Source organism: Oncorhynchus kisutch, linkage group LG5 (assembly GCF_002021735.2).
Source record: "Oncorhynchus kisutch isolate 150728-3 linkage group LG5, Okis_V2, whole genome shotgun sequence".
Taxonomy (NCBI): domain Eukaryota; kingdom Metazoa; phylum Chordata; class Actinopteri; order Salmoniformes; family Salmonidae; genus Oncorhynchus; species Oncorhynchus kisutch.
In genome coordinates this window covers 55,972,172-55,998,269 of record NC_034178.2, presented here as the reverse complement: position 1 = coordinate 55,998,269, position 26,098 = coordinate 55,972,172, and the positions used below count along the sequence as shown (strand labels likewise).

The following is a 26,098-nucleotide window of genomic DNA, read 5'->3' as shown; positions in this document are numbered from 1 at the left end:
CACATTCAACTACTGTAACTACCTAACACATTCAACTCCTGTAGCTACCTAACACATTCAACTACTGTAGCTACCTAACACATTCAACTACTGTAACTACCTAACACCATCAACTACTGTAACTACCTAACACATTCAACTCCTGTAGCTACCTAACACATTCAACCACTGTAGCTACCTAACACATTCAACTCCTGTAGCTACCTAACACATTCAACTACTGTAGCTACCTAACACATTCAACTACTGTAACTACCTAACACCATCAACTACTGTAACTACCTAACACATTCAACTCCTGTAGCTACCTAACACATTCAACCACTGTAGCTACCTAACACATTCAACTACTGTAGCTACCTAACACATTCAACTACTGTAGCTACCTAACACATTCAACTACTGTAGCTACCTAACACATTCAACTACTGTAGCTACCTAACACATTCAACTCCTGTAACTACCTAACACATTCAACTACTGTAGCTACCTAACACATTCAACTACTGTAGCTACCTAACACATTCAACTACTGTAACTACCTAACACATTCAACTACTGTAGCTACCTAACACATTCAACTCCTGTAGCTACCTAACACATTCAACTACTGTAGCTACCTAACACATTCAACTACTGTAGCTACCTAACACATTCAACTACTGTAACTACCTTACACATTCAACTACTGTAGCTACCTAACACATTCAACTACTGTAGCTACCTAACACATTCAACTACTGTAACTACCTAACACATTCAACTACTGTAACTACCTTACACATTCAACTACTGTAACTACCTAACCAATTCAACTACTGTAGCTACCTAACACATTCAACTACTGTAACTGCCTAACACATTCAACTACTGTAACTACCTAACACATTCAACTACTGTAACTACCTAACACATTCAACTACTGTAACTACCTTACACATTCAACTACTGTAACTACCTAACACATTCAACTACTGTAACTACCTAACACATTCAACTACTGTAGCTACCTAACACATTCAACTACTGTAGCTACCTAACACATTCAACTACTGTAGCTACCTAACACATTCAACTACTGTAGCTACCTAACACATTCAACTACTGTAACAACCTAACACATTCAACTACTGTAGCTACCTTACACATTCAACTACTGTAGCTACCTAACACATTCAACTACTGTAGCGTAAAGTAGCGTAAAGCATGACATCTTATTTCTCTCTTCTGGAAGATAAACTAATAACCATGTTGTTATAAACCTAAATATCTCTTTTCTCTTTCTTGTCTTTCTTTTCGCTCTCTCTTTCCAGTTGAGAAAGATAAAAAGCCGGATCCAAATGATCCAGGTGAAGCCCTGTTTGACTTTTAGCTTAGCCCCAATACACACCTACCCTAAACACACACATACACACACTCAGGTGCACTCATGCATGCATGCACGCACGTGCACACACACACACACACACACACACACACACACACACACACACACACACACACACACACACACATACACACATGCAATACAAACATCATGTAAACACACATAAAACCCTTTCAAATCCGTCCTCGTGTCTTGGCATGGCAACATTTAGCACACTAATATTTGTGGCGTGATTGTATTACTTTATAACAACATACTGGGATAATATATCCTGTAGATGCATTTATTAAATTATTTTCCATTGTTTAGTTTGTGCTTCTTGCGGTCAAGTTGCAGTCTACAAATGATTTGAAATGATGTTCCGTCCCCCCGACCATCCGCTCCAGAAGAAAATTGGCCCGCGACTGAATCTGATTGATGATCCCTGGCATAGAGTATATGACGTGTGACTAAAACATTATGAGAATAAATAGGCTACACTGAAAGTATAATTTCAACATTTAGACAGATATGTTAAACGTGATATGATGAAATGATAATTTACCAATATTAACTCTGTACAGTTCTATCTCCTTATTTCAAATTCATTTGAGTCGTCCAATTAAATGTCCTGATGTTTTTTTTTAACCATTATTTAACTAGGCAAGTCAGTTAAGAACAAATTCTTATTTTCAATGACAGCCCAGAAACAGTGGGTTAACTACCTGTTCAGGGGCAGAATAACAGATTTGTACCTTGTCAGCTCTGGGGTTTTGAACTTGCAACCTTCTGGTTCCTAGTCCAACGCTCTAACCACTAGGCTACACTGCCACATTATTGTTAATGTTCTGAATGCCTCATTTCACCATAATCAATTGTCTATTCAATTGTATGTCAGCAGATAATATGTATATGAAAAAAGTGTCCAGGTACACCCTAGATCTTACCAGTGATATCTGTTACAAACTCAACATTGAAAATCCCAAGCAACAAAAGCATGAAGAGCATTTTGCATGATAGTATAACAATGCATGTGTTTTCTCCATGGGATTGATTTAGTCCTTCACTTCTACCTGACTGTGTTGTCCCATATCACCTCACACTGACTGTGTACACACCATGTACTCGTACCAGTTCATTGGGGGCATGCTTTAGAAACCATGATACTCTCATCTTCAGTGCTGTTGGTCAGTGTGGTCTGTGTGCGCCAGAGAGAACCCAGAGCACTGATGTCTTTAATTTAAAATATCTCTGGAGTTAACGATATCGATGGGGGAAAAAAACATTCTAACAGATTCTGTTAGCTACCTCACTCTGACTAATTAACCCCCCATCCTTCTGCTCCAGAGAACGTAGGCCGGTTAGTCACGCCCGCCAAAAAACTGGAGGACACTATTCGCCTGGCCGAGCTAGTCATAGAGGTCCTCCAGCAGAACCAGGAACATCATGCGGAGGTGAGTGGGTAACCCCTCCTCTCATCCCTTTCTTTGTCTATGTCACTTCTTTACCTCCTCTGACACCTCCTTCGTGGCATGGAGGAGGGAGCTAGTCCATTCCTTCCTGACCTTTATATATAATGCTGTCTTTGTGTATGGAAGCATTTTTTATCAAATATTGAATACACAGCCAGAAATCCTTAATGGGAGATGAATGTTAACATTGTACCAGGGCACTATTTCTACCTGAGGAGGCATTTTAAAGTAGGAAGTATGCAGTTGCCTTCACGTATTCATCATTCATAACCCTGGTGGTACAATGTTACATAAAACATTGGTTGCCTTGAAAGATGGTAATGCCTTCGTGATTTCAGCTCAGTGTGTACAGTAGAGTAGAGAACAGAACAGTATAGGTATCTCTAATGTAGGCTAGGTGCTCCTAGTCGTACTGAACTGTAGGTGATGCATGCTCATTCCGTGTTAGCTGAGAAATTGGATCATGAAATAGAAACAGCACTAAATAGCTTTTCCCTTTCCTTTGTATTTCCTAAAAGTATAATAAACTAATGTAAACAAACAGCATGATGAGCATGTATAGCATATCTATAGGTGATCCTATGGGATCGATAAGATGAATCCAGATAAGCAGATGTATTCTATCTCTCTGACATATGCTTGACAGGCTGCAGTCACAAGTTCTGGAGATCAATCGGTACAGTATAATTATTTACCTTTCTCTTCAGTCCCATCACAAACCTCCTCTCCCTATCTATCGCATGTTGACCTGCACAGAGACTAGGGCTGCCCTTAGTGTTGTAAGGCTGAGGGGAATACACTAGAGAGGGATGGGTGGCTGTTGTGTGTTGGTGCAGAAACATCAGCTAACATGCTGAATCTGTAAAGCTCCACTATACTATAGGCTGCACAACATCACTTTGATCATAGAGCATGTCCATGGGGCCATAAAGACTGGTCTTCTTTTCTCTAGCAGCATGTTGAAGTGAGATATACCACAGTATTCTCTCTGTGGTTCTTTTAAGGTTTGATTCAATCCAAAACTCTACCATGAAGCTCTCCTCTCCTCCCTCCATCCAGCTTTAAGTTGGGTTTCAAATTACGGTTCACACTCTTTGAAAATGTAGAACACTCTTCTCCTCTTCCATCTCTCCGTTCTATCCCTCCTCCCGTCTTATAATTGTTTCACCACTCAGAAACCCTTTATAGGAATGCCTGATACTGTAGATACACTACTGTTTACTATCCTGTACATCTCCCTGTGTTTTAACTGTCTGTATGATCGGTGATATTCGCTCCCTGCAGGGCAAAGAGGTACGTGGTGAAGTTGAATGAGAACCCCCCCTGTAACCCTGTAATGGTTTGTGCATGTCCACTAAATGCCCTGCCCCCTTTCTCTGAAGTGTTGGTACAGTCCTCCAGGACTTCTCCTTTGAGCCTGTTGTGAACGATGGTGCCTGTTGCAGCACTAGAGCCTGTACCCTCTCTGGCTGAGCCTGAGCACTGAGCCTGGGTGTGCAGTAGAGGCCTGGGCCTTGCCTGAGTTCCCCTCCCCCAACATACAGTAGGATGGAGCCCCCAATTTACCTGTCCATCCCTCCTTCCTGGAACTATAACCTGAGTCCACACTCACTCCCCCTGCCCTGTGGATGATGATGGAGCTTGCACAGGTCTGCTGCGTGTACTATAGCTCTAATGATTTATAGTGTTGTAAATAGTCTTGGATGGGGTGGGCAGGTAACTGGGCAGACAGTAGGTAAGTGAGGACTTGACTGCAATGCCGTACCACTGCGCTGGGCTAGCTATAGTCCCCCTATGGCAGATGTTTTTCAGGGGATATTGATTCGATATGGAATAAAAGCATGCAACATAACTGGAAGGATTAAGCTTTTCACAGTTTAATCAGTTTCCCCTCTTGGAATTTGTCAAATGTCAAGATTTTCCAAAGATGAGCAAATAAGCAGAGCCAAGACTGCGAGCACAGGAGCAACATCAACAGAAAGGTCAATGAAAACAGACATGGATAAATACCTCCTCCTTCTAACAAAGTAGCATTGTTCCCCCTAACTAGTCATCCTGAAAATCACTGGGGAGACCCATATCAAGTACCTTGGTCTGTTCACAAATTGTCCCCTCTGAAGACCCTGTAGTTAGTAGAGAAGCTATGTGCTGCAGTCTTCGGTCAGTGTGCCTACTTCCTATTATATGGCAGAGTGCAGTGCATGGACATGACCTGTGTCACATTCACATCTACAGAGGAGTGTTCTGTTGGTATGGCAATGATGTGAATGGTGGAAACCCGAGCTCCTTCCTGGTCCTGGAGAGCAAAGCATGTAGGGAATTTTCCACATCAGTCTGCATGAGAAAAGGTACCTAAGGCACCCCCCTCCCCCCGCCAGGCTGTGACCCTCCCTCAATTTAGAGATGAATTATCAATAATCACTGAATACAACATAATTACTCAGCTTTATGATATCATCATGCTATTTTTGGCTTTGTGTATAAATGTATTGTAAAGTTCTTCTCACATTGGTGGGAGGCTAGCTAAGGTTTTAAGCAGCCCAGATCCCTTTAGTCTTCACCAGCAAGAGCTGTGGATTGGTTTTACTCATTATTGGAGAACACATGGGTTTGCAAGGCTACAGACATCCATTACTATAGTTAACCACATAAAGTCACTACATTTAACGGCCAACAATCCAAGTACACTGTGCCTACTTACCTACACATAATATCAGTCCACAGTGCTTTGCTGGTGTGGGGTTTGTTAGAGCTCTGATTAGCTCCAGTATGTGTGTGATCCTTCCCAGTCTGCTCTGCCCCCTCGCTGTCCAGCCTGCTCTACCCCATATCCTCACACCCTGACTGGGGCTTGTGTTCAACATTCACCCCCTCCCTGGTTCTGTCTCTGTCCTGTCCGTGGTGTGTGTGTGTGTCTAGGCCTTTGCCTGGTGGTCTGACCTGATGACGGAGCACGCTGAGACCTTCCTGGCCATGTACGCTGTGGACATGGACGCTGCCCTGGAGATCCAGTCTCCTGAGAGCTGGGACAGCTTCCCTCTCTTCCAGCTGCTTAATGACTTCCTACGCACGGACTGTACGTTTCCTGTTTCTCTTCTTATATACACCAATGGCCTTCTCCAATAAACATTAAAGAACAAGTTAGATTTTTGTCATATCTTGGAATGTGATAGAGATGAACCACCCACTCAAAAGTCCAGTTTTCACCCATCTTAAACAGCTAAAGGTGGCTGTGGCATTTCTCCAGGAATAGCACCTTGGAAACAATGATTCAGAACAGATTATTTTCAAAAACATGTACTGTTCTGTGCTATACTAACACTGCTTGGTCCTGCCCCTTTGTGACATTTATGTTATAATATCAATACTGTATTCTCTCTCTCCGTCTTCTGCCTAAATCACTGCTCTTCTATGATGTTTATTAACAATATAACTATTAAACAATGTTTATTGCTATAATGTCTTTATTCTCTCTCTCTTCTTCTGCTTCTAGATCACCTGTGCAACGGGAAATTCCACAAACACCTGCAGGACCTCTATTCTCCCCTGGTGGTTAGATATGTAGACCTGATGGAGTCCTCCATCGCTCAGTCTATCACCAGGGGGTGTGAGGGAGAGTCCTGGGTGCCTGTAAAGTAAGGGACCATCCACCCTCTCACTAACTGTCTGCTATTTTAGGATGGCTAGAGAGGCCAGGAGAGAGACACTCTTACAAGACTACTATACCTCATGTTGTTCACTCCTTAATGAAATTTGACTGCCTCCCCACACTCCTCAGTCAGAGTTTCTTTTCTGATGAGGAAAACATATTCCGATAGGCATTAATACAACTTTTATTAGGATACAAAGGCCTTGGAGATTAGTGATTCCAACTTCAGAAACAGATTAAACCTGAATATGATGGTACGACGATAAGGTATTATTAAAACGATTCGTTTTATTGTCAGAAGCTCTAAGCTTTAGAGTATATTGTTCTGTTTAATGGAAGTCAATCTCCAATATTTCCATCCTTTTTGTTTCATGGTCTAATGTTCATAGTGTGTGCTTTGAAATGTCGCTAGGGACAGAAGCTCTCCGGTGTTGTTTTTGTTTCTAATTTGCTCTTTTTCACTTTGTAAGTAATTCTTATTGATTTGTCATTCCATTTACATTTAGCTTTGCTTTCTTCATAAAGGAAGCTCTTTACAAAGCTCTAAACCTCAAAAGAAAATGCATATTTCTAGACTATAGGTCTTGTGTTTATATAACTTTGCTGTTTTGTCTCACCACTGCTTTTATAGTCTATGTGTCTCTGTGTCTCTGAAATCCACCGCTTATTCTGAATGTAGTAGGTCCTCTTTTTCTATGTGCTTCAGAAAACATCTGCTTCTCTGACTGTTGCTCTTGTTTATGTGTGGTATTTACATACCATGTATCATGTCAGAAGATGATCGGTTTCTTTGTGACTTTTCCTCTTGTGTTCTGGATTTGATTACTTTTACTGTACAGTGTCACATGGCTTTGATCTGCAGCAGTGTCTACATTACCACTGTTCTGGATTTATTTTGTTCTTTTTGTCTGTCTCTTCTGCAGGAGCTTAACAAGTAATCTGCCCAATGTGAATCTCCAAATACCAAATGTCAACCTCCAAATTCCCAAAGTACCAAATCTGCCGCCAGTAGCAGGACTATCAGTTAACCTTCCAACAATGCCTAGTTTTTCCACCCCGACATGGATGGCTGCTATCTATGTCCCTGAGTGTGTATTCAACTAGTTCAACTTAGAGTTATGTACATCAGCATCGTGTTGCCTTGGTATGAAGATGTCCCCTAGGTCCCCATGTCACAGGTCATTGACAATTCAAATATTGATTTACATTTTGAAATATCTCTGCCAACGACCTGCTTAGACATTATGTAAGGGAAAATAGCTTATTTCTCAACTCCATAGGCTACAGCATGGCACGCACATTCCAGATATGACTACTTTACGTTCCTCAAATCAAATCTGGGGTAAACATTAAAGCAGACCGGTCTTTACTGATCCTATCATGTTCATGCCAAGAGCACTGCAAAGGGGTTAAATACAGTAGTTTAGGCTTGTTTAGAGTTTAGACTTATTTGTTCTTGAAATGAATGGCTATCTGATGCCTTCTCATTTCCCCTCAACATGCATGCAGTTGAGCTGCGAGGTACAGAGATACAGATTCAAACCATCTCTCACTGGAAGTGTTGGGGTTTGTTGCACTGAACTCTATTGCAGCAGTGGACATAATTCATCTGGAATTTTCTGTCCAATGTGTATCTTTCCTCCTCTCTCCAACAGTTTTCATAATTGCACTAGCTGTAGAGAATCAAGTAGTTTGTCCATAGTGCTCATGAACAGTTGACTATACCACTGATTGCTAATAGAAAACACAGTTGCATCAGCACTATGTATGAATATTACTGGTCCTGGCTCACATGACTGTCTATGGCCAGTGGGATAGGGTGGGTGGGGCTGGTGGTTAGCGGGTGTTTTCATTCTAGTGTTTCTATTTCTATGGTTGGGATGTGGAGCGGTAGGTAGAGAGTCCACCTGGTTGTAACTGGGTGGGTGGACTGTTAGCTGAATGCTCTGAAGCAACCAACGCTTCAGTGCAGCTGGCATCCAATATAGTAGAGATCTGCCCCCTCTCCTGTCCTCTTTTACTCTCCTCCTCCTCCTGCTTTTCCTGCATCCCCTATCTCAGTCAGCTCTACCCAGGATGTCAGCAACTTCAGACAGGCCTGCATGGTGTGTTTAATAGCTACTACACTGTAGTATACCCGCCCAGTACCACCAGCCTGAGGACATGGGGGGTGAGAGAGTTTTATTTTCTGTGATTGATCGTACCCAAAACAAACTAAGTTCAATAGAGATCAATTAAACCTACTTTTGAACACAAAATTATTGCCATGTTTCAAGGCACGCCTTCCCTTACCTCTCTACTCCCTTGCTCCCTCGCCTGTGAGATATCGGCAGTGACAATCCTGCATGATTCCACTTCACACCTAAAGGGTTAATAATAACCATGTGCTACAGCATGGTTATTTCAATGTTGGAGTCAACCCTGACCTTTTATTTCCCCCACACACTGACTGTCTGTCTAAAGAGAAGATCTGATATTTATAAGTTGAGTTAATATGAAGGACATTACTCTGGAACAGTCGGTCGGTGTGTGGTAAGAATAAAGGACCTTTGACCTTTACACCCCCCTGACCCCTCTGTCTTCTGTGACCTTTGCCCTCTGACCTGTTTGTGTTTGGGTGTGCCGTTGGTGTGCAGCAATGGCTCTGGGACATCGGAGGACTTGTTTTGGAAGCTGGAGGCGCTGCAGACCTTCATCAGGGACCTGCACTGGCCCGAGGAGGAGTTTGCCAAACACCTGGAGAACCGCATGAAGCTCATGTCCAGCGACATGATCGAGAACTGCGTCAAACGGTGTGTGTGTGTGTGTTGTGTGTATGTTTCTGTGCTGGATTCGATGTAATGGTGTTGTCAGTGTATGTGGGGGTCGGTGCATGTGTGTGTCAAATCAAATCAAATCACATTTTATTGGTCACATACACATGGTTAGCAGATGTTAATGCGAGTGTAGCGAAATGCTTGTGCTTCTAGTTCCGACCATGTAGTAATATCTAACAAGTAATCAAACAATTTCACAACTACTACCATATACACACAAGAGTAAAGGAATGAATGAGAATATGTACATGGCCGAACGGCATAGGCAAGATGCAGTAGATGGTAGAGAGTACAGTATATACATATGAGTTGAGCAATGTAGGGTATGTAAACATTATATAAAGTGGCATTGTTTAAAGTAACTAGTGATGCATTTATTACATCCCATTTTTAATTGTTATAGTGGCTAGAGATGAGAGTCAGTATGTTGGCAGCAGCCACTCAATGTTAGTGATGGCTGTTTAACAGTCTGATGGCCTTGAGATAAAAGCTGTTTTTCACTCTCTCGGTCCCAGCTTTGATGCACCTGTACTGACCTCGCCTTCTGGATGATAGATAGTGGGGTGACCTTGTGGTTGTTGACCTTGATGATCTTTTTGGCCTTCCTGTGACATCGGGTGGTGTAGGTGTCCAGGAGGGCAGGTAGTTTGCCCCCGGTGATGCGTTGTGCAGACCTCACTACGCTCTGGAGAGCCTTACGATTGTGGGCAGAGCAGTTGCCGTACCAGGCAGTGATTCAGCCCGACAGGATGCTCTCGATAGTGCATCTGTAAAAGTTTGTGAGTGTTTTTAGTGACAAGCCAAATTTATTCAGCCTCTTGAGGTTGCTGTTGCGCCTTCTTCACCACTCTGTCTGTGTGAGTGACCATTTCAGTTTGTCCGCGATGTGTACGCCGAGGAACTTAAAACTTTCCACCTTCTCCACTACTGTCCCGTCGGTGTTGATGGGGGGGGTGCTCCCTCTACTGTTTCCTGAAGTCCACGATCATCTCCTGTTTTGTTGACGTTGAGTGTGAGGTTATTTTCCTGAAACCACACTCCGAGTGCCCTCACCTCTTCCCTGTAGGCCGCCTTGTCGTTGTTGGTAATCAAGCCTACCACTGTAGTGTCGTCTGCAAACTTGATGATTGAGTTGGAGGCGTGCATGGCCACGCAGTCATGGGTGAACAGGGAGTACAGGAGAGGTCTGAGAACGCACCCTTGTGGGGCCCCAGTGTTGAGGATCAAGCGGGGTGAAGATGTTGTTTCCTACCCTCTCCACATGGGGGCGGCCCATCAGAAAGTCCAGGTCCCAGTTGCACAGGACGGGGGGTCTCGACCCAGGGTCTCGAGCTTGATGACGAGTTTGGAGGGTACTATGGTGTTAAATGCTGAGCTGTAGTCGATGAAAAGCTTTCTTACATAGGTATTCCTCTTGTCCAGATGGGATAGGGCAGTGTGCAGTGTGATTGCGATTGCGTCGTCTATGGACCTATTGGGGCGGTAAGCAAATTGGAGAGGGTTTGTGTCAGGTAGGGTGGAGGTGATATGATCCTTAACGAGTCGTTTAAATGTTTTACTCACGTTGGCTGCGGTGAAGGAGAGCCCACAAGTTTGGGTAGTGGTTTGTGTCGGTGGCACTGTATTGTCCTCAAAGCAGGTAAAGAAGTTGTTTAGTTTGTCTGGGAGCAAGACATCGGGGTCCGCGACGGGGCTGGTTTTCTTTTTGTAGTCCGTGATTGACTGTAGACTCTACCACATACCTCTTGTGTCTGAGCCGTTGAATTGCGACTCTACTTTGTCTCTATACTGACTCTTAGCTTGTTTGATTGCCTTGCAGAGGGAATAGCTACACTGTTTGTATTCGGTCACGTTTCCGTTCGCCTTGCCCTGATTAAAAGCAGTGGTTCGGGCTTTCAGTTTTGTGCGAATGCTGCCATCAATCCACGGTTGGGGAAGGTTTTAATTTTCGCCATGGGTACAACATCACCGATGCACTTGCTAATAAACTTGCTCACCGAATCAGCGTATACATCAATGTTGTTGTCCGACGCTACCCAGAACATATCCCAGTCCATGTGATCGAAGCAATCTTGAAGCGTGGAATCAGATTGGTTGGACCAGCATTAAATACACCTGAGCATGGGCATTTCCTGTTTTAGTTTCTGGCTATATGCTGGGCGCAACAAAATGGAGTGTTGGTCAGATTTGCCAAAAGGAGGGCGAGGGAGGGCTTTGTTTGTGTCGCGGAAGTTAGAGTAACAATGATCCAGAATTTTGCCAGCCCGGGTCTTTAGGGATTAGGGAGCCTTGTTTTCAGATTAGCCTTGTTAAAATCCCCAGTTACAATAAATGCAGCCTCAGGATATGTGGTTTCCAGTTTACAAAGAGTCATAAGAAGTTATTTCAGGGCTGTCGAGGTGTCTGCTTTGGGAGGGGGGGGGGGGGTATACACGACTGTGATTATAATCGAAGAGAATTCTCTTGGTAGATAATGCGGTCGGCAATTGATTGTAAGGAATTCTAGGTCAGGTGAACAAAAGGACTTGAGTTCCTGTATGTTGTTATGATCACACCACGTCTCGTTAATCATAAGGCATACACCCCCGCCCTTCTTCTTACCAGAGAGATGTTTGTTTCTGTCGGCGCGATGCGTGAAGAAACCAGGTGGCTGTACTGACTCTGATAACGTATCCCGAGTGAGCCATGTTTCTGTGAAACAGAGAATGTTACAATCTCTGATGTCTCTCTGGAAGGCAACCCTTGCTCGGATTTCATCTACCTTGTTGTCAAGAGACTGGACATTGGCGAGTAGTATGCTCGGGAGCGGTGGGCAATGTGTCCGTCTACGGAGCCTGACCAGAAGACTGCTCTGTTTGCCCCTTGCCCCTTTGCCTCTTGCCCAGTTGTTTTGGACGCCTTCTGGAATCCGATCCATTGTCCTGGGTGGTGGGCCAAACAGAGGATCCGCTTCGGGAAAGTCTTATTCCTGGTCGTAATGTTGGTAAATTGATGTTGCTCTTATATCCAGTAGTTCATCCCGGCTGTATGTAATAAGAATTAAGATTTCCTGGGGTAACAGTGTAAGAAATAATACATAAAAAACAAAATACTGCATAGTTTCCTAAGAAAGCGAAGCGAGGCGGTGTTGTGTCGTGTCGGTGTTGGTGTGTGTGTGTGTGTCTCTCGATCATGTGGCTGGACATGAGCCTCTGTCTCAAACAAAATATGATACATTACATAGAGATGTTCACTGATGTGTATTGCAGCACTAAGATGGCATTTGAGTCCAAGCTGGCAAAGAGCAGCAGGGGAACAGACTTCCGCATCTCGGCAGCAATATGCACCATGTTCAATGTGATGGTGGACGCGAAGGACCAGTCCGCCAAGCTGTGTGCCATGGAGATGGGCCAGGAGGTAAGAATGTGGTGCAAAGGTTGTGGGTTCAATTCCCACAAGGGATCACATACACCTTCTAGAAAATGTACCACCAAAATAGATGAACTGTGTGTTATTTTGGTGTTTCAGAAACAGTACCACGCCCAAATAGATGAACTGATTGAGGAGAGTGTGAAAGACATGATCCAACTCATGGTGGCTAAGGTACACCTCACTCTTCTTCTTTCTTATAGAAGTTGTCCTTCCTAACAATACGTGACTCATATTGTGGTTGGCCTCAGCTTGCTTTGTGGTACTAGAAGAGAAGAATTGTGATTTGTGGTCTGGGATAAATCTATTTGTTAGTTGTTTGTAACCATTTCACTGTTGTATTTGGCGCATGTGACAAATACAATTTGATTAGATTTTTTATTTGTTGTTTGTGTGTCTCACTTCTTCTCAGTTTGTGGTTATTCTAGAGGCCCTGTTGGCGAAGATCTCCCGATACGATGAAGGCACACTCTTCTCATCTTTCATGTCATTCACGGTAAGACTATGCTTCTCTACTGTATCTCATCCAATATCGTGGTAGATGGAACTGTTTTTCTGTCAATTATTTTAGTTATATTGGTGACTGTGCAAATAATGCAATTCTCATCTTTTCTTGTCACATTCTGTCTGTAATTTCAGGTGAAAGCTGCGTCTAAGTATGTGGATGTCCCTGTAAGTGTGCTGCAGTTGATATCTGTAAAAGTGTCAAACCAGTAGAGATATGTGATCTGAAAGGAAGTACATATCATTCAGTACATTCTTATGTGTTTGGGGTGATTTTACTGTGCTGTGCAGAGAAGATACATTTTTCTTCCATAACCCCTTCCCCTCCCAACTCTGCCTCTATGTATTCTCTTTAATATGTTTTACTGTGTGAGTAGGTACAGTTGAAGTCAGAAATTTACATACACTTAGGTTGGAGTCATGAAAACTCGTTTTTCAACCACTCCACAAATTTCTTGTTAACAAACTATAGTTTTGGCAAGTCGGTTAGGACATCTACTTTGTGCATGACACAAGTCATTTTTTCCAACAATTGTTTACAGACAGATGATTTCACAGTGAGTCAGAAGTTTAAATATACTATGTAGACTGTGCCTTTAAACAGCTTGGAAAATTCCAGAAAATTATGTCATGGCTTTAGAAGCTTCTGATAGGCTAATTGGCATAATTTTTACCTGTGGATGTGTTTCAAGGCCTACCTTCAAACTCAGTGCATCTTTTCTTGACATCATGCGAAAATCAAAAGAAATCAGCCAAGAACTGTAGACCTCCCCACAAGTCTGGTTCATCCTTGAAAGCAATTTCCAAATGCCTGAAGGTACCACGTTCATCTGAACAAACAATAGTACGCAAGTATAAATACCATGGGACCACGCAGCCCCCATACTTCTCAGGAAGGAGACGAGTTCTGTCTCCTGGAGATGAACGTACTTTGGCACGAAAAGTGCCAATCAATCCCAGAACAACAGCAAAGGACCTTGTGAAGATGCTGGAGAAAACCCGTACAAAAGTATCTATATCCACAGTAAAATGAGTCCTATATCAACATAACCTGACAGGCCGCTCTGCAAGGAAGAAGCCACTGCTCCAAAACCGCCATAAAAAAGCCAGACTACGGTTTGCAACTGCACATGGGGACAAAGATCGTACTTTTTGGAGAAATGTCCTCTGGTCTGATGAAACAAAAATAGAACTGTTTGGCCATAATGACCATCGTTATGTTTGGAGGAAAAAGGGGGAGGCTTGCAAGCCGAAGAACACCATCCCAACCGTGAAGCACGGGGGTGGCAGCATCATGTTGTGGGGGTGCTTTGCTGCAGGAGGGACTAGTGCACTTCACAAAATAGATGGCATAATCTCAAGACATCCGTCAGGAATTTAAAGCTTGGTCGCAAATGGGTCTTCCAAATGGACAATGACCCCAGGAATATTTCCAAAGTTGTGGCAAAATGGTTTAAGGACAACAAAGTCAAGGTATTGGAGTGGCCATCACAAAGCCCTGACCTCAATCCTATAGAAAATATATGGGCAGAACTGAAAAAGCATGTGTGAGCAAGGAGGCCTACAAACCTGACTCAGTTACACCAGCTCTGTCAGGAGGAATGGGCCAAAATTCACCCAACTTATTGTGGGAAGCTTGTGGAAGGCTACCCGAAACATTTGACTCAAGTTAAACAATTTAAAGGCAATGCTACCAATACTAATTGAGTGAATGTAAACTTCTGACCCACTGGGAATGTGATGAAAGAAATCAAATCTGAAATAAATAATTCTCTCTACTATTATTCTGACATCTCGCCTTCTTAAAATAAGGTGGTGATCCTAATTGACCTAAAACAGGGAATTTTTACTAGGATTAAATGTCAGGAATTGTGGAAAAATGAGTTTAAATGTATTTGGCTAAGGTGTATGTTATCTTCCGACTTCAACTGTATTTAGCACATTACATCATTATTTAATTTCAGAGTATTCAATATTTTATTTATTTTCCATATTCTTTAGTATATTTTAAATACATTTTACATATTACAAATGACAGATTTACAATGTTTCTGTTTCTGGTGTGTTTGCAGAAGCCTGGGATGGACGTTGCCGACGGTTACGTGACCTGTGTCCGCCACTCTCAGGACATCCTGCGGGATAAGGTCAATGAGGAGGTGTATATAGAAAGGTTATTTGATGTAAGTAAGATGCCTCCTCCTGACCAATAGGAAGGGGGGTTTCCAAAATGTGGCAAAACAATTGTGACAGAGAAGGGATATGATATGTCACATTTTGAGACCATGGGCTGTGTGAATACCTATCACAGCCTGGTACAGAAGAGGGCCATGTTTTATTATCCTCCTCTAGTGGCTTTTCTCTTCTATCTTTTCTTCCTCCTCTGCTGCTGCCCACTGTATTCTGGTATGCATTGCCACAGTGCTTTTGGACCTTTGGGAATTGGTTGGATCCCTTTTGTTTACAAGCAAAGAATCCAAACAAGCACCATCAGGCAGGATTATCAAAAGCAGTGCTCTCGGGTAAAGAAAGATATGGGATTATGCACAGATCATCTAATTCACTCCAACACTAGGATACATAATAACTAACATTCATTTTCTATGTAAATAATCTTGAATATGATATAGTACTTTACAATTCAGATGTCGGATCTTCATTTGTGGATTAAAATTTATGGACATTTTTGTAGGGGTTGAAACATATTTTGTAAGGAAAAATCAAGCCTGAAACTTCAATGTGGAAAATACAAACTTCAGAAGCCTTTTTAAACCTCAAACACTCAAAGATTTAAATGCCATGCATTGCAGGAACGTTCTCCTGCAACAAGGTGATCAAATGAAGATCCTACATCTGTACACGTTCACGTTTGAATCGGTCTGGCAAAAGCCAGTGATATGAGAGCACTGTCTTACAAGCACGTAATCCTTATGTGGTGCATTTGAAATAATGTGTCCACCATTTCCGTGAGGTATACTACGGTAATGTGTGTCTGCTTCATACCCCTGAAATGTATAAACTGTACAGTATTGTGGTGCACAGATGTGTGTGTATGTGTTGGCTTTGTGTGTCTGACAGGTGTGCGGTACAGTGATTCAGTATGTGTATTAGTGTGTTTGGAAGGTATTATTTGTGCAGTAGCATTCTGTACCAGCGCTGTCACTGTGTGTTGGCTTTGTGTGTTTGAGAGGTGTGCTGTTTTGTGCTTGAGAGGTGTGTTGTACTACTGTGAAGTATGGTTGTTTTCATCTTTGAAGTCAACACTGGCTGTCCCTGTCTCCTTGTATTTCTACACTGCTAAAAAGTACCTCATCCCTACTGTTTCTGATCTGTGGCTGTTAGTATATAGCTGCTTCTGACCTGGCCCTACCATGTTTGACTGTTTACGTCTTTTGAGCTGTGGATGTTTTGGTTGCAACAGTGTTTAACTTTGTTTTTCCGTTAGTGTCTGATGATTAGATTTGGTGGTTTTATAAACATTATTTTCCCTCCTAATGCTATTATATTCCATCCATCTCTTTGCATGTATTGGCAACACTCCCCAATGCTGCATCTGTCTCTCTCTCTTTCTATCTTTCACTAATTCATTTCAACAACTTTACTTTTTTCTCTCAATTCTTTCTTTCTTTATTAACCCCATAACTCCTACCGCCTTATCTCTCTTCAGAAAGTGGCACTTATCTCTAATGTTGCATTGTTTTAGCACATTATGTTGAATGGCATGAATTCAAGTCAAATAATCTTCCTGTGTACATCTTCTAGCATGACCCTTCTCCTCTTAGAGTTCTGCCTCAGTCCTACTACTATACTACCACAGTATAAGTAGCCTTATACTACTATACTACCATACTACTACTGTATACTACCATACTAACATACTACTACTATATACTACCATACTACCATTCCACTACACTACCATACTAATATACTACTATACTAACGTACTACTATACTACCATACTAATATACTACCATACTACTACACTACCATACTACTACAGTGCCTTCGGAAAGTATTCAGACCCCTTGACTTCCCACATTCTGTTACGTTACAGCCTTACTCTAAAAATGGATGAAATTGTTTGTTTCCCTCATCAATCTACACTCAATACCCCATAACGGCAAAGCAAAACCAGATTTTTCATGTTTTTTTGCTATACACTACCGTTTCCATACACTACCGTTCAAAAGTTTGGAGTGACTTAGAAATGTCCTTGTTTTTGAAAGAAAAAACTATTTTTTGTCCATTAAAATAACATCAAATTGATCAGAAATACAGTGCAGACATTGTTAATGTTGTAAATTACTATTGTAGCTGGAAACGGAATATCTTTATAAGGAATATCTACATAGGCGTACAGAGGCCCATTATCAGCAACCATCACTCCTGTGTTCCAATGGCATGTTGTGTTAGCTAATCCAAGTTTATCATTTTAAAAGGCTAATTGATCATTAGAAAACCCCTTTGCAATTATGTTAGCACAGCTGAAAACTGTTGCTCTGATTAAAGAAGCACTAAAACTTACCTTCTTTAGACTAGTTGAGTATTTGGAGCATCAGCATTTGCGGTTTTGATTACAGGCTCAAAATGGCCAGACACAAAACACTTTCTTCTGAAACTCGTCAGTCTATTCTTGTTCTGCGAAATGAAGGCTATTCCATGTGAGAAATTGGCAAGAAACTGAAGATCTCGTGCAACGCTGTGTACTACTCCCTTCACAGAACAGCGCAAACTGGCCCTAACCAGAATAGAAAGAGCAGTGGGAGGCCCCAGGGCACAACTGAGTAAGAGGACACGTACATTAGAGTGTCTAGTTTGAGAAACAGATGTCTCACAAGTCCTCAATTGGCAGCTTCATTAAATAGTACCCGCAAAACACCAGTCTCAAAGTCAACAGTGAAGAGGCAACTCCGGGATGCTGGCCTTCTCTGCAAACATTTTTCGTTTGTCATTATGGTGTATTATGTGTAGATTTCTGAGGATTTTTATTTATTTAATCCATTTTAGAATAAGGCTGTAACGTAACCAAATGTGGAAAAAGTCAAGGGGTCTGAATACTTTCCAAAGGCACTGTATTTGAATATACTGCCATACCTCTATACAACACATACAGCCAACCAATCTCTGCACGCACGCATCCACCCAGCCACCCACCCATCTACCTTCCAGGTCTGCATGCATTGCACGCACGTAGGCTCAACTCGACCATGTGAAGTGGACAGGCATCAATCCGCTAATATCTGACCTCAAGCGCCAATCCAAAACCTCCTGACCTACCAGTCATCTCTACAGGACAAACAAACCTGGGTCCAATCAAATTAGAGCTAGGGCAATTAGACCAGTGAAACCATCCAAAAACCAACCAAAACAAGTCTAATCCTGGCCTTCCAGGCCCTCATTCCAGACCCTCCAGGCCCTCAATCGTGACCCTCCAGGCCCTCATTCCTGAGCCTCCAGGCCTTCATTCCTGACTCTCCAGGCACTCATTCCTGGCCCTCATACCTGACCAGGCCCTCAATCCTGACCCTGCCTACTCACTCCACATTACTCAAAGTTCAAAAAAAATTCTGGACGTTCGAGGGAGGTGACTATCTCCTATCTTCCTTGGTTCATCACTCCTCTCTTGTGTGCTTTTCTCTTATAACTTGATCTCTGATATGAATAATCTAGATCAATCTTATCCTACACTCTGAATGCACGAATGAAACGATCTTCTGAAAAGGTATAAGAAAATAGCACAACTGTCTGCTCCTTGCCTGCCTAACGCTTTCCTCATTTTCTCATTATGATTTCATTGAAACGACACTGTGGAGTTACAGTATGTAGAAGGAATGTTCTAAGACGTTGTGATGTTGCAAATAAGTATTGAAGAGTCTTCATAGGGCTTTAGCTCTAGTCTGGATGTACATTTGAAGTAAAGAATTTACTTATTTAAATTCAGATACAAATTATGTATGGCATATTATGTTCAGTTTATTCAAAACTATATAAGACTCTGTCCCTCAGTGTACTGGAGCCAGATTTTTTGTGCCAGAAAACATCAAGATTTTATTGATTGTCTACTACTAATACTAATATCTACTACTAGTATACCCTGGCAATTTATTAATCATTTAATTGTTTCCCTCAGATTTTGTAGTCCTGCAGTGATTGGAGAAATGGCAATTATGAAATAATAATGTTTTTTTCTGAAACAGTATTTTATGCATGTTCAGTGTGTGCTTCTATTCACCACTACAGAATTGTGTCTTCTCTGTGTGTGTGTGTGTGTGTGTGTGTGTGTGTGTGTGTGTGTGTGTGTGTGTGTGTGTGTGTGTGTGTGTGTGTGTGTGTGTGTGTGTTTCCTGGAGAATACTGTGAATGTCTGTGTGTGTTAAGTGTGTGTTTTGTGTTTTGCTTGTAAGACGTATGTATGTGTTCACTTGTAAACATATCAAGTTGCATCTTGATATTCAGAGAGCTCTAGTTTGCTAGAGAGTGTGTGTGTGTGTGTGTGTGTGTGTGTGTGTGTGTGTGTGTGTGTGTGTGTGTGTGTGTGTGTGTTTGCTTTCGTCAATGTGTGTGTGTGTGTGTTTTGCTGGAGAACACTGTGTTTGTGTGTGTTGCAGCAATGGTACACAGCCACCATGAACCTACTGGGGACCTGGCTCACTGAGCGAATGGACCAGCAGCTCCATGTCTACCAGCTCAAGATCCTCATCAGGATTGTCAAGGTAACTCACTGGCAGGGAGGGGTTAATAACCTGCACTGTAACCCAGGTACTGTAACTTTTGATACTTTTTTATTTAACCTTTATTTACCTAGGCAAGTCAGTTAAGAATTCTTATTGATGATGGCCTACAGACTTACTGGCACCCCAGGGGTTAAATCTCTTTTGAGACTAGTGTCGCCTTACATGATGGCAAGATGGGAACGTGATTGAAAGGATATGTTGACAAATGTAGCTTAGGGGTATGGTAGGCGTTATAGTGTGCTGGAGATGGTGATTGGAGAGACCCTCATCTCTTTATAATTACTATCACTGATTTCCATGTAGTCTACCTCTAAACCGGTGAAACACGTTCTTTCTAGAGCCTTTAGTTACTGTCAATATTATCATCCCTCTGTACCGGCTAACCAATTTACTCATAAATCATCCTTCTCCTTGTAGAAAAAGTACCGTGACTTCCGTCTGCAGGGGGTGCTAGACTCAACCCTGAACAGTAAGATGTATGACACGGTGAGGAACAGACTGACCCTGGAGGAGGCCAACGCGTCCATGAAGGAGGGAGGCATGGGGGGAATCTCCATGAAGGACAGTGACGAAGAGGACGAAGACGACGACTAGAGCCCGGCACCACCCAACACCAGAACTGGCACCTCCCTTTACCCCTGTCTGACTCCTGTCTCCACACCCCACCTCCGACCCCCTCCTCTCACAAGTTTTGACTTAGCCTGGTAACCAATGCATGTACCAACTCTGTTACTCACATATCAACTCTAGGACCTGTTTGTCAGCTTGAAATGCCCATGAAGGACCTGTAATAAACAATATAAATGAAAAATGTTGAAAAAATTAACCATGATCGACAGTTTAGCTGTGTCATGCTGAAGATAGCACCGATTATATCTTTGTCTCAATGATTTCTAAATTCATTTCTATGTGTTCCTAAGCAATATGGAGTACCATTTGTTTGACAATGTTGAGTGAGATTATTAGGTGTGTTCCTGTCCAATGCAAACCTATATGGCGCTTCTTTGTCATATTCTACATTCATTATAATGGTACATTTTTGTGACGATGAGTGTATGTACCCTTTTATTTGTCTTATCTGTCTTTAAGTGGATGCCAACTGCTTCAAACTGAAAATTAAGTTCAAAGCTGTTTAGGATAAACGTCTTCTCGTCTACTCACTCTACTCTCAACCCCATAGTATGTTCTAGAACTTGCGTTTCCATATCTATGTCAATGCTCTGTGACTTCATAATCTCTCACCCTAACACAAACGAGACATTGTCCAGCAGCCATTTTGAACTAAAATGAGTGGGTATTCTAGAAATGCAATATTCTCATAGCTCCATTTTGATATCTTGTTGGAGATTATATTTTTATTTCTACGTTGTTGAAAAGACCTTGAAACAGGTTCTACTCTATTTTAAATTGAGTTGCACTTTTACAGAGAAAAAAGCGCTAAAAAGAAAAAGGTTTTTTATTTACCAAAATTAAAGTTGGTCCGTCTTTTTTGTTTGATTCTGTAGTTGATTAGGATGAGCTGTGTGGCATTTCCTTGGTTCTCACTGTTGTTTTGTATATACAACGCTGTACATTGCATTCTGAGCCATTGCTGCATGCCTGTGGGTCCCCACCCTCTGAACGCTTTCTGTTTTCTGTGTGAAATTATCTGGTGGATCATTCTTGCTTTTGCCTTATGAAAGCCAACAGTTGTAATATGCAAGAGCTGTGGCCTCTAAATAAAAATTACTGTACAAATACACAGTTGTTTTCCCTTTTGTGTTATTTATATAATGTTTGTCAATTACCTATTTGACCGAGGGAAGGGGAGAGGAGATCTTTTTAAATCTGCACACAGGGACAGAACAATGTTGTCACGGATCCCTCTGGAACTTTCCTTGCGCACACCTGGTCCCTATTCCCACTGATTGTATTTGTATATATGTGCCCTTTGTTCACCATGGCGCTGTTGATTATTGTTACAATGTCCGTTGGTGCGTGTGAGTACCTGTGCTGTGTGTTTTGGTTTTTGTGCTGTTGATTACGGGTCTCGTCCCGTGTGTTAATCATTGTATGCGTGTGTATTTATTCAAGGTACTCCTCGCTCTTTTGTTTGGGTTTCAACCCTGTGTTTTTGTTACGTGCTTGTTTGGTCTTCGTCCCCGTGCCCTTATCCGGCACACCGTAATTTGGGGTATATTAAAAAAAGCCTATTACGCATTCCTGCGCCTGTCTCCCGAGTCATTGTTACCAACATGACAAATGTCCATAATAGTGAGGTTAGGTATAACTGTAAAACAACTACTGGCAACCAGAGGGTGATCATGTTACCATAGAAAATAGAACTGACCTCATCACTAAGCTAAGGTCCCTCGAGACTGAACAGCTCCCTCTGCAACTGGATCCTGGACTTCCTGACGGGCCACCCCCAAGGTGCTGAGGGTAGGCAACAACATATCCGCCACGCTGACCCTCAACACGGGGCACCTCAGGGATGAATGCTTAGTCCCCTCCTGTACTCCCTGTTCACCCACGACTGTGTGGCCACGCACGTATCCAACACCATCATTAAGTTTGCCGATGACACAACGGTGGTGGGTCTGATCACCAACGACGATGAGACAGCCTATAGGGAGGTTAGAGATCTGGCAAGACAGAGGAGCTTATTGTGGACTACAGGAAACGGAGGGCTGAACATGGCCCCATTCACATTGATGGGGCTGTAGCGGAGTGAGTCTGTCAAATTAAATCAAATCAAATGTATTTATAAAGCCCTTCTTACATCAGCTGATATCTCAAAGTGCTGTACAGAAACCTAGCCTAAAACCCCAAACAGCAAACAATGCAGGTGTAGAAACATGATGGCTAGGTAAAACTCCCTAGAAAGGCCAGAACCTGGGAAGAAACCTAGAACCGAGGATAGTCCACATCACTAAGAACCGATTATGGTACAAACTCACCAACACAGTTGGGAAGAGGGCGTGACAACTTCTTTACATCCACCCGCCAGGCGCTAAAGGGTAGAGTGTACGGCGCAGTACATCACTGGGGCCAAACTCCCTGCCATTCAGGACCTCTAAACCATGTGGTGTCAGAGGAAGGCCCTTAAAATTGTCAAAGACTCCAGCCACCAAATTATAGACTGTTCTTTCTGCTATTGTATGGCAAACGGTTCTGGTGCTCTAAGTCTAGGACCAAAAGGCTCCTGAACAGCTTCTATCCCCAAGCTATGACTGTTAAATGAAACTTGTTGAGGATAGTGGGCAATATTTTCACTTTGGATGAATTGCGTGCCCATAGTGAACTGCATCCTACTCTGTCCTAGATTGCTAATATATGCATATTATTATTACTATTGGATAGAAAACACTCTGAAGTTTCTAAAACTGTTTGAATTATGTCTGTGAGTATAACAGAACTCATAGGGCAGGCAATCTTCCAAACAATAAGTGAAATTCTGAATGTGGGTCAATTTTGGACGTCATCGCCCCTTCCTTTCCAAACAAGATATGGATCTGGTAGCACTTCCTACGCCTTCCACTAGATGTCCTCATTCTGTAGAACGTGGAATGGAGCTTCTGGTGTGAACTTTGACCGAATGGGAGGGGAAATAGTCATGGTCTTGGCAGAATGCAATTTCCCTGTGGCGCATTTCTCTGTGGGTGCCACCGTTGAAAACGTATGATCCGATTGGAGCGTTATTGGATATATATGAAAATAACATCCTGAAGATTGATTCTCTACTTAGTTTGACCAGTTTATTCGACCTGGAATATATATTTTTGAAATTTTCGTGTGTGTTGTCCTGGACCAGTGTCAGCTTTTGGGCACGTGAGCTGAAAGTGCTAGCAAATGCAGCTAATTGGACACTAGTAATGGACATTATGGAACAAAACAACGATTTATTGTGGAACTAGGACTCCTTGCACTGCATTCCGATGAAAGATCATCAAAGGTAAGGGAATATTTATGATTTCGTTTTTCTGTTGACTCCAACAATGGCGGAGAAATACTTTTATGTCTGAGCGCTGTCTCAGATTATTGCATGGTAGGCTTTTTTCGTAACGTTTAAAAAAAATCTGACACAGCGGTTACATTAAGAAACAGTGTATCTTTAATTATATGTAGAACATCTATCTTTAGTCAAAGTTTATGATGAGTATTTCTGTTATCTGGCGTAGCTTTCTATAATTCCTCCGGATATTTTGGAGGCATTTCTGTACATGGCGTCAATGTAAACCGAGATTTGTGGATATAAATATGTATATTATCGAACAAAACATAAATGTATTGTGTAACATGTCATATGAGTGTTATCTGATGAAGATTTTCAAAAGGTCAGTGATTCATTTTATCTCTAATCCTGCTTTTGTGACTCTATCTTTGGCTGGAAAAAATGGCTGTGTTTTTCCTTTGATTTGGTGGTGGTCTAACATAAATATATGTTGTGTTTTCGCTGTAAAACATTAAAAAAATCGGACATGATGGGTAGATGAATAAGATGTTTATCTTTCATTTGCTGTATTGGACTTATTATTTTTGAATTCCCTGCGCCACCTTTTCAGCTGAATGGTGGGGGTGGAGTTCCCCTCGGGGATCGCGTTGCCATAACAGGTTTTAACCAAATAGCTACCCGGACGATCTGCATTTACCCTTTTTGCACTAACTCTTTTTGACTCTATGCACACACGGTCAGTAGCGGTGCGTGGGTAAAATCACCGGGGAAGCCAATCCAGAAAAAAAGCCATATTACACCCCATGTGTTGTGATTATTGTGTTATTTGCTCAATTATTAATTAATATGCCTTGACGCCATAATATATAGGCCTAAGGCCGAGACAATAAGAAGACACAGTGGCAGAATAAATTCAACCACACATTTGTTTCATTACAAAACTGGAGAGGAACCTGTCCGGTGAAGTCCACAAAGCATATTGCATGTAACAAACAGTTACATGACCTACAGCATGGTCAAGCAAGGTTATGTTTCCCACATTTTTGGACCACTAAACAACTATTTACTTAGAACCACTGCGAGTTATCGTAAGTTGAAAAGAAAATAGGAGCTGCCTCCACTATTCCAGCACAATTTCAACTTCAATGTTATCTAATCACCTGTGCTTAGTCTGAAAACTAAAATATACAAAAAAATGATTTACTCCTATCTACGTAAGGTAAACATGATGTGGCTGTGCATGGGACTGATTTCTGTGTGTGTGTGTGTGTGTGTGTGTACACAAACATGTTTACTCACACCAATGCCATCCTCCTCTTTCATGTTGTCTATGATTCTGTCATACAGTACATGCCTTTAGTTTTTGATGTACTAGGCTACCTGACTAAAATACTTGCTTGCTAGCCGAACTTCCTTTCACGGGTAACGATACACCAGGCCAGCTAGTTAACATTAGTATACTACATCTAGCTACATGTTGAAATTCCATCCTCTCGGGCCAGGGGCACAATGTATGACTTTTATGGTTGGATCAGAATCACCGTTATAATCATTGGCTAGTAGGGAAAATTAAGTAAAACCACAGGTCCAAATCCCTATCTCCATCCCATGTCTAATTTAGGAAAGGGCTGATTTTAGCTAGCTAGCTAGACACCGGTGGACAACAACACAACGAGATTCAACAATAAAAACAAAATTCTGTCAATAATTCCATTTGGCTTGTGATGTGATTGGCTTGAAGTCAAATCCAAACTGGCTTCCCTTGATACTTTTTTTGGTGCGCCACGACCATTCACAGCTGAGCTCACTCAGTTTAGCTCTACACTGATTGGCTATTATTTTTTTAAATGTATCAAGGGAGGCCAAATGCTCACTTGCTTCCCTTGCATTCAATGCTATAGGCGGCAACAATGTCATACTCTTTCTGATCTGACAGCATCAGATAGATATCCTACACATACTGAGTCAGACAGAGTTTTGTTTGGTCGGATGCTTTCTACGGTGAGATACATTCAGTATCCTCTTGCCCATTGAAGGAAATTTATGAAACACAAAGAGAATAAATAAATTATTTTTTATGTTTTTTACTTGGAACATTTTTGGTGGATGTCTGGCTTCCCTTGGCATCCATGAATACACACCACTGTACACACTGGACTCTACCCACATATTCACACATACACACACTGACACATAACACGCACACACAGGCAC

The 26,098-nt window shown here is 42.1% G+C and overlaps 1 protein-coding gene across 15 annotated transcripts in view; it reads left to right on the top strand.

Annotated features, from left to right (window-relative positions):
- LOC109891290 (calcium-dependent secretion activator 1) overlaps positions 1-21,691 on the top strand; it is a 146,535-nt gene extending 124,844 nt beyond the window's left edge. For 2 of the 15 annotated variants that reach the window (XM_031825447.1, XM_031825449.1), the window contains 15 exons: positions 1,314-1,349; positions 2,714-2,820; positions 3,485-3,514; positions 4,123-4,131; positions 5,758-5,914; positions 6,332-6,473; positions 7,411-7,575; positions 9,124-9,279; positions 12,552-12,699; positions 12,811-12,885; positions 13,124-13,207; positions 13,351-13,383; positions 15,288-15,395; positions 19,825-19,929; positions 20,368-21,691. In XM_031825447.1, the coding sequence (XP_031681307.1) occupies positions 1,314-1,349; positions 2,714-2,820; positions 3,485-3,514; positions 4,123-4,131; positions 5,758-5,914; positions 6,332-6,473; positions 7,411-7,575; positions 9,124-9,279; positions 12,552-12,699; positions 12,811-12,885; positions 13,124-13,207; positions 13,351-13,383; positions 15,288-15,395; positions 19,825-19,929; positions 20,368-20,544 (1,532 nt within the window). In that variant the 3' untranslated portion in view covers positions 20,545-21,691. The remainder of the gene's footprint in view (positions 1-1,313; positions 1,350-2,713; positions 2,821-3,484; positions 3,515-4,122; positions 4,132-5,757; positions 5,915-6,331; positions 6,474-7,410; positions 7,576-9,123; positions 9,280-12,551; positions 12,700-12,810; positions 12,886-13,123; positions 13,208-13,350; positions 13,384-15,287; positions 15,396-19,824; positions 19,930-20,367) is intronic. The other 13 variants (XM_031825454.1, XM_031825451.1, XM_031825450.1 and 10 more) reach the window with 9 other exon arrangements.
- The last annotated feature ends 4,407 nt before the right edge of the window (positions 21,692-26,098 follow it).